At 40.7% G+C, this 16,095-nt stretch overlaps 1 protein-coding gene across 3 annotated transcripts in view; it reads left to right on the top strand.

Annotated features, from left to right (window-relative positions):
- The window catches only part of NFKB1 (nuclear factor of kappa light polypeptide gene enhancer in B-cells 1), a 123,269-nt gene that overhangs the window by 59,142 nt on the left and 48,032 nt on the right, over window positions 1–16,095 (top strand). For all 3 annotated transcript variants that reach the window (XM_010848283.1, XM_010848282.1, XM_010848281.1), the window contains one exon: window positions 12,666–12,814. In XM_010848283.1, coding sequence (XP_010846585.1) covers window positions 12,666–12,814 — 149 coding nt within the window. The remainder of the gene's footprint in view (window positions 1–12,665; window positions 12,815–16,095) is intronic.

Here is a 16,095-nt window from a genome sequence, read left to right as displayed (position 1 = left end):
GCTGATGGGGAAAGTTCCCCTCGTGCAGCTGCCCTGGCAGTCGAGCTGAGATGATGAATATGAGATCAGCTCTCCAGATTACTGGGACCTATGGCCAAGACAGCACTTCCCCTCCTCCCGGCCTTACGTCTGATTTACCTGGAACCAGTCCCTGATGGTTGTCTTCTGCCCATCCTGCCGCCTTGGCCAAACCCCAGCACCATTGTTGAATTGTATGGCAGGGTTAAATCCTCACTGAGAATTGAATGTATAAAAATTAAAGATGTTTTTGGGCTTCCTGTGTAGGGCAGTAGTAAAGAATCTGCCTGCCAGTGCAGGAGACACAAAAGACGTGGGTTTGATACCTGAGTCAGGAACATCCCTTGGAAAAGGGAATGGCTACCCACTTCAGTATTCTTGGCTGGCCATGGGAAGTCCCATGGTCCCATGGACAGAGGAGCCTGGCAGCCTATGGCCCATAGCATGCATGTATGTATATATATATAGAGAGAGCATATAGTCTGTATGTGGAAGTTAGTTTTCTCAGTGGAGTACAAGTACTTCAAAAAATAATCCTCTTAGAAATGAAAATAGTTCCAGGGTTAGGTCTTCCTAATTGTGGTTTCAAGCCAAGAAGTCAGAAGAATTTCCAAGTTAATTGACTCCATGCACTCACTTTTTGCTAGGGATTTTTAGAAACTTCTCAGGGTAATTCCTCACAGTTGTAGTAGAGAGATGAACTGTGTCGTGTGACTATAACCCTTCAACAGATCTTAAGGCAGTATGGCCTGGTGGGCTCTGCTGTCAGCATGCTTATCTAGTATGGCCTGGGAGGTGTCAACCACTTGGCATTCCCTCTTCTTCAGAGTAGCCTGGAGCCAGTGATGTGTTCAGTCATGAATTCTTTGAGCAAATACTAATTAGTTTCATCCTGGGGGTTGGGGAAATAGAAGAACTTGACAATGCCTTGATCCTAAAAAACCAGTCAGTTTAATGGAGGACCTAAGATATGGCCTTAAATATCTGAAATATGATAATATTGTCTTATTCACTATTATAGAACCAGCACCTATAGCTGCCATGTAGGAATTGCTGAATAAAGCAGTATTTTTCAGATGAAAGAGTGAATGATCTCGTAGCCTTAAGGTTGAAGAGCCGGCTAGTTGGAGTGGGCAGAGAAGACTTCAAGGCAGAGATTACATTTGGGGCAGGATCCTGAGGGAAAGGTAGAAATTTGAAAACATGAATCTAACTAGGGAAAACAGCAGAGACAGAAAGATGAGTGGCAAAGGCTCAAAAAGAGCCATCTCTGAAGTTGGCAGGGAATGGTGAATAATTCTGCTGGAATGAAGAGTACACAAAAGAGAAAGAGGAGAATGAGGCTAGAGGTAAGATTGGACCAAACTGCGCAAGGCTCGGGAATTTAAACCACATTTTGTAGAAAATGGGGAAATTGTGTAAGTTTTAATATAGAAATGATTTACTATAATGAACATTGTGCTTTAGGAATATAAATCTAGTAGAAGTCTGCTCAGGGGTTGCAAGGGAAAGGCACAGTGACACCATGTGGGAAGAACTGCAGTGATTCCTCATGAGTTAAACTCTGATTCAGGCTGAGACAGATAAACAAGAGCAATGAGGATAGAAGGAAGGGGCAGAAACCAGAGATTTTTGAGGGAGCCACCTGGCTGAATCAGTTAATTCAGTAACTTATTAAATCTAGAAGACAGCAGATGATAGGAGAATTTTGGTGTGGTTGCTTAGAAGGTGGTGGTTTCACTTAATAGGAGGTGGAGTAGGTTTCAGAAGGAAGGCCATTCATGGGTCTTCAGTTGCGGTCAAATTGATTATAAGTTATGGACAGGAAGATGCCCTGCAAGCAGCTGGAAATGTTATAGGTGTTGAAAAAGGAAGGGCACATGAGATTTAAATTGAGGAGTCATCTGCATGGAGTAGATAACTAAATCTAGGAGACTAACATAACCATGTGAAGAGAGTGATTATGGTAAAGACTAGAGATGGACCAAGGGCAGATAACAAATCTCCTTTTGAGGAGGAAGAATGCTTGAGCAGAAGTGTCTAATGCAGTGAGAAGGGAACATTTTGAGGAGGGAAGGTAACCCTTCAGAGAAGTCAAGTGGGATGAAGAACAAGAAATGGCTGATGAGTTTGGAAACATGGAGTAAATCATAACCTTTAGGTACTTATTTATTTGAGGCATAGAAGGATTAATTAAATTGCAAAGGTAATACTATATGCGGAAGACCTGGGTTCAGTCCCTGGGTTGGGAAGATCCTCTGGAGAAGGAAACGGCAACCCACTCTAGTACTCTTGCCTGGAAAATGCCATGGACAGAGGAGCCTGGTAGGCTACATGGGGTACAAAGAGTCGGACACAACTGAGCGACTTCACTTTCACTTTTCAAAGGTACTGCAGATTAAGTTAGAGTTTCAGCATTGGTGATTAGAGCTTTTCTTGCATACTTTTTTTTTTTCTTCTTGCATACTTGATAAGAAAAAAGAATGGCACTCAAGCAGGGAAAAGTACTTTTTAAGAACATTTCTTGTTGAATTATGGAGAAGATCAAATGAAAGAATGGTTCTGTATTTCTTGCTGTAGGGCCTGGCCCATAGATTTCAATAAATGCTAGCCTGTACAGTTGACATTATCATTATCAGGAAATGCATTGTTCAGAATTAAGGGAGAAGAAGGTATATGGTTTGTGGACTAAGAGTAAGGGTTATTTGGAGAGGGAAGAAGAAGCATGATTTAAGGAGATCTTGAGTAAGTACGGTGTTAAGTGCAAAAGCAGAGTGGTTAAAACCTAGAAAAGGGAACAGACCTACATTTCTCTGAATTGGGAGCACATATGGAAAGTAATAGGGACATTTTGCTCCTGGGTGACAGACAGTGAGGAGAAGAGAGATTGGAGAGCCTGCCATGCAATGCTCTCCACTTTCTCGTTAAATTCAGAGGAAGTCTCCACTGCAGATGTCTGCTTATGGCATGAAGGGACAAAATCAGAGTCAGTATCGTATGCTCTGCATCTGCTGTGAATCAGGTGCTGCATTAGATGCTGTAAACTGCTTCCTTTAATCCTTGTGAAAAGTCAGGCATTAGGGATTTGTATTCATGTTTTACAGATGAGAAAACATGCCAAAGGTCAAGTAACGTACCCAGGATGGCATAGCTAGGAGAGGGAGAAGCCAGGATTCAGAGCCCTGTCCTTCAGACTCGAGCCTGTGCTCTTCATTGAAAGGGAGCCCGATGGTTTGCTGTCTCGTAGATGCAGACCTGCACAGCTTTACGATAAGGTTCTGTAGGCTGGTTATTCCTGTCAGTCACCACAGTGAATATCAAAGAAAGGCCCTTCTTATTTGACAAGTGCCTGACTGTGAAACTGGGGTGAACCAGAAATGTGAATTCTGGATCCCTGAGTGCCCTAGTACCGCGCGGAATAGTGCTTGAGTTTAGACTCCTTGGTACACCAGGAGAATGCCTTACAGGCGCCAGCAGTTAGGGTGGGAGGAGGGGTGTCCAGGAGGGTGTGTTGGACTGTAAGAGGAGTGCTGCTACCTCGATTTTCCAACAAGAGGATCAAAGGGTTACCTTCCCTTCTCTTTCCCACAGCTGCCCCTCCCTGCCCCTCAGCAATCAGAGTCCTTTGACCACACTGCAGGCCCCAGCCCACGCCGCAACACCCTTCTATCTACTTAGGCTGATGTTCTGTCCTGATGTACATAGTCACATTCTCATTTAAATAGCCTAATGAGATGGTGCAGCAGGATCTAGCCAATTTTGGGGAAGAGATAGAATATAGTTTCCCAATTTCCATCTGTCACCTAACACAACTGTTGTTTTAATATCTTGCCTTCCATAGATAACATTGTAGGCCTCTTATTTAATCATGCATTCACTAAAGAATTATTTATTGAATGCCCACAATATAATAAACATTACTGCAGGCACTGGGGATGTGGCACGGAAGAAACCATTGTCCCCACCCTTACACGGCCTCTGTTCTAATGGGGAAGTTAGGCAGTAGTCACATAACATGTGTAGTATATTAAATGGTAATTAGTACAGGCAGAAATGTAAAGCAGGGGAAGCAGCAAGGAATTTAGGGATGGGAGTGAGAGAAGTTTAGATAAGGGTAGGGTGAGCCATGGAAGCTCGCCAGAGAATGGCATTTCTGCAAATCCTGAAAAGTAAGAGACCGTGCAAGTATACAGGGAAGGAGTGTTCTAGGCAGAGGAGACAGCGAGTGCAGAAGCTCTCAGGTGGAAACTGAGCTGGCAGCAGGTTATGTGACTGCCTAGAAGTAGTAACAAACAAGAGCAAAGAGAAAGTGGCTTCACATGGCCCAAGGACTGTGCGCTGTTGTAAAGACTTGGGCTTTTCAGATGGAAAGCCTTTAGAGGGTCTGGGTCTTTTTTTTTTTTTTAACTTCTTGCCATGGAAAAATTTAATCATATATACACAAAATACTGTAATGAGTCCCGTTGACGACTCATTCAGCTTCAATGGTTTTCACTTTTGGAGAACTTTGAGCAGAGGTGTGTCAGGACTTGGCATGACCTGACATGAACAGGATCACCCACAAGAACAGGCCATGGGGAAGTGGGGGAGGCACAAGAAACATAGGAGCAAAAACTTAGGAAACTAATCATAGTGGGCTCGTACTCCATGAAACCAGGGAACAGTAACGGAGACAGTAGGTAGTGGTTAGTTTGGGGATATCTTTTAAAGATCTGACTAGATACCATGTATTTTATGCTTTGTTCAAAAAAAGATTTTGACAATGTACGTAGTGCAGCAACAAGGGTAAGGAGATGTAGAAAAGAAATGATACCAAAAGACTATTTTAAATTTTATTTCCTGTTTAAGAATAAACCAAATTTATAAGCCAAGCCAGGTTCCCCAAAAAACTGGCCTATAAATGAAAACACATTTGAGACACAGTTCATCCATAAATTACAAACTTTCTATTCTTCCCATATTATTTTGTAACCATGGATAATTGGGCCACGAAAAGGGTAAGCATTTATTTGTAATTTATTAATGAGGCAGTGACACCTATTGAGGTACAAATCCCCAACAATTTCTGGAGTTAGCAAGTGTCTTGATTTCCTGAAAGAAGTAGGATTTATAAACAACTATATGTGATGTAATGAAACTGAAAATTCAAATAAAGCAAACAAGAAACCAGAGGTCAAAGTATGACCCAAAAAAAAACCCCTCAAACTTTCTGAGTCTTGAATAGTGATTTTACTCTACTTCCCTCTGTAGTTGACGAAGCCCTCTTTGCCTGTTTTGTTGTGTTTAATGGCCCAGTTTGCCCTTCTGATCTCAGGCAAACATCTAAGGGATGTATGCTGGTCAAACAAGTAGGGCAAATAAAAAAGGTGAATGAATGTGAATGAATCAATGCAAGTCCAGGAGCACTACTCAAAAAACAACCATGTCAACAGTGAGTGGGGCAGAGAGGGTATTTTCACGTCATTCAATCTTGTAAGAACACCACACCTACATTTGGAAGAATCAGGATGAATTCCAAGGTCCTCTGGGTCTTGACTCTCTGACCTTAGGTTATGCCACTCGTTAATCTGTCTAAATTTCTGTTTTCTTATCTGCAAAATGGGAGTGATAGTGCCAAGTCTGTCTACTTCACGAGGTCTTTGGGAAACCCAGGAGAGAAGCAGCCCCTTTTTATTAAAAAAAAAGAGAGAGAGAGAAATTGGTGCTTCCATGGGGCCTGCCATATGGCAGACACTGTGTGGTTCTCACAAGAGCCCTCTGAGGGAGGTCCCCTTATTGGCCCATTTGTAGGTGTGGAGCTTTCAGCTCAGAGAGGTTATTTAACTTGAAGCCCACAGAGCTGGAAGAAGAAAGAGCTGGGATTTGGTCCCAGATTGGATCAATGTGAAACCCCCTGGCTTAAAAAGAAGGAACTAACTTTACTAAGCATCTTCCTACTCTATGCCAGAAACTATTAGATACGGTTCTGTACGATCTTGTTTGATGAAGTTTATTCTGTACTTCTGTGTCATCAACATATAAGGAGTAAGAAGGAACAATAAAATCTGACTGTTTTGCAGTACTAAGAGGAGGTATGTTATGAAAACAATATTCTTCTCTTTCTTCCTCCTGTTCTTCTTCTCCTCCTCCCCTTCCATTGCCCGCCTTCTCCTTTTTCTTGTTTATAATATGACTTGCACTCGAACAGAGGAGAATCAGTATGTGGTTTAGTAATGTCTGTGGCATGATTTTGTTTATGAATAAGGCTTACAAGGGGACAAGTGCACTTCTGCCATCTCACAGCTGTCTCTGAGACCTTCTTTCCCACAATACACACCAACAAAACCAAAACAGGGTTTTCAGGGATAACTGTTGTGTAGCAACACTGTGCCACACAAAGGAGAGAGAGAAAACACTGGGCCCACTGGACATACACAGAAGAAAAAGTGATTAAGCCGAGTGGAAACCAGTGTAATGGAAAATATGAATGGGCTTTGGAAGTGGACAGACCCAAGTTCAAAGGGCTGCCCAATCACCCCAGTTACAGGAATGGCGGCAGTTTATGTCGCCTTAATGGGCCTCAGTTCCCACGGCTGTGGAATGTGGTAGCACTACTGACCCCATGGGGCTGAAGTGAAGATTGGACAAGTTAACAAGCCCCCTTCGCTTCCATAAAAACAGAAAGTGAGGAAATATAGGTGTGTGTGCTCTGGGAACAAACAAGAGAGGTAAAACAGTAATTCTTCAGTTGCCAATAGATTTTACCAGCTTCTTATTGCAATAAGCGATGTTTTCCTGCCCCAATCCATCACATTCCCCAAGAAAGGGACAGTAGTGGAGTCTTGTGGGCTAAAGTGGTGGAGTGTCATGGAAGATTCAGATTTCGGCTGGACCTTTGAAGGATGAGTGGTTCTAGAGAGAGAAGAGAAGGAAGGGACATCCCGTGTGATAGGAACCACCAAGCCCTGAGGACTGGTAGGAATTATGACTGAGGAGATGAGGGGTCAGGCTCATCACAGAGCTTTCCTATGTGCTGTTCTTCCTGCCAGGAGTACTCTTCTCAGCCTCTGCCCACCCCATCCCTCGTTATATTCTTACTCTTCTTTCAGAGTTTGGCCCTCAGTACACCCTCAGGAAGCTTTCTCTGTCTTCACCAGGTCAAATCTCTATTCCTTTGGAAGTGTTTCATAGTTATGCATTTATATTTATTTGTGAGAGGTTTTAATTCATATGGGTCCTACTCTGTAATTTCCATAAGAACAAGGGTTGTGTCTGTTTTTTACTCAACTGTGTATCTTCCACTCCCTGACCTACTGCAGTACATGGAACACAGAAGGGGCTTAATAAGTGCTCACTGAAACAATGTATACATTTTGGCTATTGGTGAGGTAATAGCCTGGATAGCAGATAGGGCTTATATTTGAGAGGTGCCAAGCTCTTAACTCGTTTAATCCTTAAAAAGCAATCCTATGAAATCAGATGTATTGTTACTTTCCTTTTAAAGATGGAGAAGCTGATGTCCAGAGACCTTAACCATCCTTTCCCACTGGTCCAGCTAGTAAGTGACAGCAGAGCGATTTTGAGCACAGCAGCCTTGCTTCAGAGCTCTTGGATTTAACCGCATTGCTCTGCTGCTTTAGCAGTAGAGGCCAAAGTTAGATACACGAGACAAGTCAGGGTAGATTTCTCTTTAAAATGTGTGGACTTTTCCCTCTTCCTTCTCTCCCTCAAGTATCATCATTGTCATCACTTCATGAGAAAAACAAAGCAGAAAAGAACTACATCATGTGTCACGTCTCACATTCACGTTGACTCTACATTCTGCCAAAGTGCTATGTCCAAATTAACTCAGTGCCTAAACTGGACCTTTTAAAATCTGATTCTTAGAAACTTCTAGACCACTTACCTTACTTACTGTTAAAGAACCAGTATGTACTTTTCCAGAGCATGACAGAGTTAGTTGCTTTAAATAAAAGGAGGTGATTTGACTAAGTTTGGTATTATCTGAGACCCTTGGTTTCTGTTTCTTACTCAAAAAGCAGATCTAGCCTGTGGCCATCAGTATGTATTGAGTCATAAAGCTTCTGGAAGAAAGGCTTGTTTTCATCAGGGAAACCGAGGACTCCTGAGTACCTTCAAGAACGATAGCTGTTACTACAATAACATAGTTATTACTTTTAAAAAGCCCAATAAAATGTGTCACTCTGGGAAAAAAGACAGCCTAGAAATAGAAGTAGCCTGAATTGGTCATTTATTCAAGCCACCTGCCTTTAAACAGAATTTTTAAAAAATCACCTCACAGAAGTTGTACTATTTAAAGATCTCTGGGTAGAGGAATACATCACAATAAGATAGTTGTTAACACTTGGGTACTGCTATTACATACTAGGCAGAGGTCTTAAAGATTTTTATGTGTGTCAATGTATTTAATCCTCGTAGCAAACCTATGAGGTCCAATTATTATCCTCATTTTACAGATGAGGAGCTGGATGCTGCCCTAGGTCGCAGGGCTTGCAGATGGTGGTGCTGTCTTCAAACCCAGCTAGTCTGTTCATCAAGTACATGCTCTTACAGTGCCCCTTGGAAGCTGAATGTCATCTTTGTCTCCTTTCCTCTAATTGAAATCTTAACTTGTACGCAAGCCATTAGTGTTTATTAAAAGCCTGCTATACTCAGACTCTTTCAAAAATAACCCACCCTTTCTGGCAGATACAGGTGCTTTCTAAAAAGTTAATTTTCAAGGGAACTACTGTGCAAAGAAATAACAGACTGAATAAAAATAATCAGATTCTCCACAGAATTGGAGAATTCTGTGGAGAAATGAATTTCTGAGTCAGTTGCAAATAGCTGTCAGTCACTGTGGCATTTTATGGAGTATTCCCTCCCCTAAGGTAGAATTCCATTGTCTTCATGTGCCAGAGAGCCTGAAAATAGTACTTTTTGTGTGTCCCCACACTTCAGCTTTCTTCTTTCAGTCGGCATTTTGGAAAGTCCACAAAACCCAGGGCCCTCCCTGTCACTGCCTTGTGGTCTGTGTAAAAAACCAGATGATGCCATGCTGGCTTGAACCCTTTCAAATGGATCAAACAGCGCATTAGTCATTGGCAAATTTTTCAGGCCCTTTACCTCAGAGACTACCCAGTTCCTCATTCTTGCCACCCTTCAATCATGAAGTAATAGCAAGAAAAAGATGTGAGTACTTTTTGAGGACACCTCCCACCTCTTTCCTTCAGTGCCCATGACTGATTCCTTCATCATGGTTATATTGAAGGGTCTGGACATCCAAAGTGATTGGGCTTTTAAATTTTTTTTTTTTTAATTATGAGAGTATGATAACACGTTTACAAGAGACTTGGAAAATACACAGCAAAGTTACATGTAGTTCCACTATATATTGCAATTATTTTTTAAGTAAATTAAGATTTTTTAGTTGGAGTTTTAATATCAAACTCTCAAAAATTAATAGAATGAATACACAGAGAAGTAGAAGGTTATAGTAGGCCTGAAAAGCACTATGAATTCAACATAATTAAGATTTATACAGCTTTTCACACAACAGTAGGATACAAATTCTATTCAAGTTCCCATAGGCTATAAACTAGGAGACCTAGGAACACATCCAGAGAGATAAGACCAGGTGCAAACAGTTGATGGCCTAATGGTATTGAAATCATACAGAGTCTGTTCTTTTATCACTGTGGGATTATATTAGAAATGAATATCAAAAGATATTTGGAAATAATCCACATATTTTCTAGTGCAATTTGACTTTTACCAAGAGAGATCTTTGACTTAGCTATTGAAAGCCTCAATAAAGTTAGAAGATTGAAAAAACACAGAGGGTGATTGCAGAGATGAAAGCATTTAAATGAGAAATTAATATCAAAATGAGAAATTTATATCAAAGATATGTTTAAAATCCCATGTATTCAGAAATGAAATGTCCACTTTTAAATGATGGATGTATCTAAGAAGCCAAAACAAGGAAATAGAAAATATTTGTAATAGAATAAAAATGAAAAGAGAATTTACCAGGATTTGTTGCATGCAGCTGAAGCTGCTCAGTGCAGTTAAATACAATGTGGAGTCTTGAATAAGGTATGAAAAAAATAATGGGACACTAGCATAAAATTTTGTGAAATTTGAACAAAATCTGTACTTTAGATTGAGGGCAGGAGGAGAAGAGGCAATAGAGGAGGAGATGGTTGGATGGCATCACTGACTCAATGGACATGGGGTTGAGCAAACTCCAGAAGAGAGCAAAGGACAGGAAAGCCTGGCATGCTGCAGTCCACGGGGTTGCAAAGAGTTGTAGACATGACTTAGAGACTGAACAACAACAAAAGTTAATAATACTGTATCACATGTTAATTTCATGTGTTTTTTTATAACATAGTATTTCTTTATATTCTCAGAATTGGATTAGAAGTTTTAGCCTCATTCAAATTTTTTTAAGATCAGTAAGATAAACTTTCCAGACTTTTAGCAGTAATACTAGATGCTAAAATACATGAAAGTTTTTTGAAGTTTTGAGTGAATATAAATTAGAATGTGTCATTGTATTTGAACTAAGTTGTAATTGGGCTTTAATTGCTAGATTCCTTCTGTGTCCTGCTTAAGTGGCAAGCCTACCTGATTTCACCCAAGTGAAGCATTTCGTCATGCCTTACACTGTTGCATTCCTGTGCTCAGTGCACTTAAAAGTGAAATTACATGGTCTATTTAATGCTCTTTCACTGTTCATTTACTGCTTAAGACGTCCCTATGGAATATGCCATCATAACAAAGGCTGATTTCAGATGTCGATACCAAGACACAGAACTGGCATCAGCAACCCAGGGAGTATGCAGGAACAGCAGCCACCTTTGGAGCAAACCCAGAACTCTTCTTTCCCTGTACTGCCCCCAGGGAAAAGGCTTTCTGCCTGTTATAAAAGGGAAAGCACTGAGTTCATAATTGGTTTTATGCCCAGGGGGCTTATTTAAGTGCTTACCTGTTTAAGAAATTATTTATTTGTGCCTCAAGGGGGTCAAAACCTAATTAATCCTAAACATGCTTTGTGATTAGCTTGCTCTGCAAGGACTGAAGGCCATTCTCGCAGGTCGCCTTGCTCCTTGGAAAGGGTTGGAAAGCAAGATTTGCAACCCTTCTGAGCTAGGGTTCAGGCAGAGAGGCCCTGTATTTCCAGTGGGGAGCTACACTACAGATCCACAGGGAGTCTGTCCTTTGCTTAGAAAGGGAACTTCTTTCTCCCAGAAGCATCTGGGGCATAATCCCAGCTTTAATCAACTTTTTCTCAACCTTGCAATGGGAGATTGGATTGGGAAAAAAATCTATACTGAAAAAAATGCTAACAAAATCATGCCTCAGTGGAATGTAAATCTATGAGATGGTATTTATAGTAGGAAATAGATGAGTTGAAAGGGATTCTGTCCTTTTCCAAGAAATTTTACTGGCAAGTATAGATTCTTCCTCAAGTTTATATCAGAAAGACATCCATCAAGGATCTATGGCCACATGAGATTTGTGTATACTTAGTTTTTCATCTGAGCTAAGGGCTGCTTGTGCAGATTAAAATATGTCCAATGATTGCATAGTTGGGAGCTCCTCGATTTCAGTCATATGCTTCCTCAAGAAGAGATAATATGAGTTAAAGAGATGGAGTAACCAGCTCTTCTCAATGTTAGACTGAAAGTCTTGCACCCCAGGAAATGTCCTTAGTCCCAGGCAAACCAGGATGGCTGTTCACCATTTGAGGAAACAGAGTGCATTTCCAACAGTTTTGGTGAATTTATCCGAGGATTCTGACTTATAATATTCAAGAAGGTAAAAATAAGGTCATTGATGTTTTCTGTTAGTATGATTTTAGTGTTGTGGTTTTCTCAAGGAAAGAATCTGTGATCTACTGTAGGAAGCTGGAGGACCAGCTAGAGGAGAAATGGTGCCCAAGCTCTTGTTACTTAAAATGTCATCATCTCCATGGGATGTCCTTTCTATTACTCTTGTCATCATTTTAAAGGTATAACAATAAAAATACAAATTACTTTAAATGGAGAAATCTGATTTTATAAAAGAAGAGCTTAAACAGGTGTCAGATCTAAGGATTTGTACTTAGGGAGTATACTGTTTTTAAATTAAAGAAACAGATCACTGCAGGCCATGGGCTTGGGTGTCCATGGCCAACCCTTGTGGCCTCGTCCCTGAGCAAGACTCTCTCCTGCCTAATCTCATGGCAGATTAGGAAGGACTCTTTCCATTCACCTCTTTTCTTCTCTTGATTTCCATCAGTCAGTCAGTCCCAGTCCCGTTTTCACTGATCTTGCACTCAGCATTTATGACATAAAATGCAGTATGAGTGCAGATGAAAACGTGTTCTTGGTTAATGGAAGAGGGTGCTTAATGGCTACACAGCACACTCCGAGATGTGCTCTTCCTTCCAACTTTAACAAGACGTATGCATTTTAAATGGTCTACTTCTTGAAGAGTATCTTTCACACCCGAAACAAGTACCACTCGTGTTTTATTTCCATCCCATCATTTGTTCATCACATATTTTTAGAAAGGCCTAATTTGATATCATACTTTTTCTACTTACTAGCTTGTCTTAGCATTTTCCCATGTTGTGATATGGTCAGATATGCTAACTTGGAAATGTGCTTCTTATATAGATCTGCAACTATGTGGGACCTGCAAAGGTTATTGTTCAGTTGGTCACAAATGGAAAAAACATCCACCTGCATGCACACAGCCTGGTGGGAAAACACTGTGAGGATGGCGTCTGCACTGTGACAGCCGGGCCCAAGGACATGGTGGTCGGGTAAGTGAGCATGCGTGTCGCTGCAGAAGGGAGGCGCAGATCGAACACGGCCCCTGCGGGCTGGGACTGGACAGGCCCTTTTCATCAGGGGTCTTTGCAAGACCCTCAGAGAGTCTTAGAATATGAAAATTTGAGAAAACTAGCTATAGCAGAAATCAATACTTTATGGATGATTTCATACCCTTGATGATTCATTTAATGAACTTTGACTATAGATTTGCATTGTGAACATTTTGTGCAGACAGTGGGTTTTATTTCAGTTGTGTGCTGCTTAAAAAGTATGCACAGAAATGATATGACACATAAGAACTTAATTTCCAAAATATACAAACAATTCATTCAACTCAACGTCCAAAAAAGCATACAACCTGATTGAAAAGATGGGCAGAAGACCTGATAGTTCTCCAAAGAAGACATGCAGATGGCCAACAAGTGTATGAAAAGATGCTTGATCTGGCTAATTACCAGGGGAATGCAAATCAGAACCACAGTGAAGTACTACTTATACCTACAGAGTGGCTATCATCAAAAAGAATACAAAAAACAAATGCTGGTGAGGATGTGGGAAAAAGGGTGAGAATGTAAGTTGGTACAGTCACTGTGGAAAACAGTATGGAAGTTTATCAAAAAACTAAAACTAGAACTGCCATATGATCTAGCAATTCCACTCCTGGGTTATATAAAAACAAAAACACTAATTCAAAAAGAAACATGTATCCCAGGGTTCATGGCAGCATTATTTATAATTGCCAAGATATGGAAACAACCTAATTGTCCATCAGCAGATGAGTGGACTATGAAGATGTGCTGTGTACACACGCATGCACACACAATGGAATGCTACCCAGCCATAAAAAAGGATGAACTTTTACCATTTGCATCAACATGGGTAGACCTGGAAGGTGTTACGCTAAGTGAAGTAAGTCAGACAAAGAAAGACAAATGCTGTATGATATCACTCATATGTGGAATCTAAAAAATAAAATAAACTAGTAAGTACGACGGAGAAGGCGATGGCACCCCACTCCAGTACTCTTGCCTGGAAAATCCCATGGACGGAGGAGCCTGGTGGGCTGCAGTCCATGGAGTCTAAAAGTCGGACATGACTGAGCGACTTCACTTTCCCTTTTCATTTTCATGCATTGGAGAAGGAAATGGCAACCCACTCCAGTGTTCTTGCCTGGAGAATCCCAGGGACAGGGGAGCCTGGTGGGCTGCCATCTGTGGGGTCGCACAGAGTCGGACGCGACTGAAGCGACTTAGCAGCAGCAGCAGCAGTAAGTACAACAACAACGAAAAAAACAGACTCACAGTTATAGAGAACAAACTAGTGGTTATCAGTGGGAGAGGGAAGACGAGGGAGGGACAGGGTAGGGGTAGGGTACAAACTACTAGGCATAAAATAAGCTACAAGGACACATTGTAAAACATGGGGAACATAGCCAGTATTTTATAATAACTGTAAGTGAGGCTTCCCTTAAGGCTCAGATGGTAAAAAGTCCACCTGCAATGTGGGAGACCTGGGTTCAGTCCCTGGGTTGGGAAGATCCCTTGGAGGAGGGCATGGCAATCCACTCCAGTGTTCTTGCCTGGAGAATCCCACAGACAGAGGAGCCTGGTGGGCTGCAGTCCATGGAGTCACACAGAATCAGACATGACTGAGCAACTAACACGCAACACACACACACCCTAAAAAAAATTTTAATCACTATATTGTAGACCTATAACACATAATATTGCAACCATACTTCAATTTTTTGGAAAAGTGTGCACAACCAAGAATTACAAATTTGTTTTGGCTTTCAGTAGACTTGAAATGTAAACATAAAGTGACATATTCACTTAAGGTTGGTCAGACAGATAAAACAAGTCTTTTTTTTCTTTTTTTAAAAAGTCTTCTGGTGGGATCTTTCCAGACCATATATTCAACCTGTGTCTCCTGCATAGGCATGCAGATTATTTACCACTGAGCCACTTAGGGAAGCCCTCAAACAAGCCATTTTTAATGAATGAAGTATTATAGAAATAAATTCAATTTTAAAAGAAATGTTCAATTCAATTTGTATAATTTTCAGGAATATCTTTCAGGGCTTCCTAATACTGGTTTAAGTAGTTTATGATAAAATCCCATTTAATCTCGACTATTCACTCAAAAGAAAAGAATTGTTTAAATGAACTGTAATTAAGCTCATGGTAACATTTCAGGCTTTGAATTCCGATCAGGTTTCAAGTTGGTTGGTATTGGGGAGGTTGAGCTTTCATGTTCCTGGGTATTTCTTTGTTTGACTGTTAAAATTTTCAAGTGTGAAAAACCTAGAGAGAGAGCTTTCTTTTAAGTCACTAAAATCTGATTCTTTTGATGTCAGGGGAAAAAAAGACTCTAGATTGGAGGAAGAAGCCTAAATTGATTTGAAAAATTCAACTGTGCTTTAAATGAACTCATTTCAACATCCTCTTAAAAGACTGGTCTGTTTCCTGTCGTGTGTCACAGTTGGTTCATGGTCTGTTTTGGAATACCCTTACAGTTGCTGACTGACCTCTGGAGAGCTTTGAAATGCAGGGTAAATGTCAGAGTTTCAGACAAATCGGTCACTTAGTATCTCTGCAAATTTTCTCCAATAGGCTACTGTCAGTCTGAAGTGTTTATTCTCTTCGGTCCTGTTTAATCTGTATGATAATCATATGCTTCAGAGGAAATTATAGATGAAGTTCCCTACTAATAATGTTTGTTATTATAAATATTCCAGTATGTTGTCTGTAATTTGGTGTTTCTATGGTTTGCCTTAGTAGTCTTTGAGGATTTTAGAAGGAACTAATACTTATTTAACTTGGGGTCTACGGCAGGAGTCAAAGTAAATTCCCTGTCTCCAAGGAAAGTGAGGAAATGCGTTACTTACTCTGTTTTAGTGCTGGCATAGCAGGTTCTGTAGTTGGAAGAATTCATTCAACAAACAGTTTGAGCATCTGAACTTATAAATATGGTCATAAAGATGTCTGGTCATAGCTCTGCAGGATTTTTTAAATACTGTGCAGTTTTACTAAAAATGTAATCAAGAATAAATTCCCATTGGCTATCTGTTTTACATGTGGTATTGTAAGTTTCCATGTTACTCTCTCCATATAGCTCACCCTCTCCCTTCTCCCCGCCCCCTGTGTCCATAAGTCTGTTCTCCATGTCTGTTTCTCCATGGCTGCCCTGAAAATAAATCCATCAGTATCATCTTTCTAGATTCCGTATATATGCATTAGTATATGGTATTTATCTTTCTCTTTCTGACTCA

This window comes from Bison bison, unplaced genomic scaffold (assembly GCF_000754665.1).
Source record: "Bison bison bison isolate TAMUID 2011002044 unplaced genomic scaffold, Bison_UMD1.0 scf7180017864263, whole genome shotgun sequence".
NCBI classification, from domain to species: Eukaryota; Metazoa; Chordata; class Mammalia; order Artiodactyla; family Bovidae; genus Bison; species Bison bison.
This window is presented reverse-complemented; position numbering and strand designations above follow the sequence as displayed.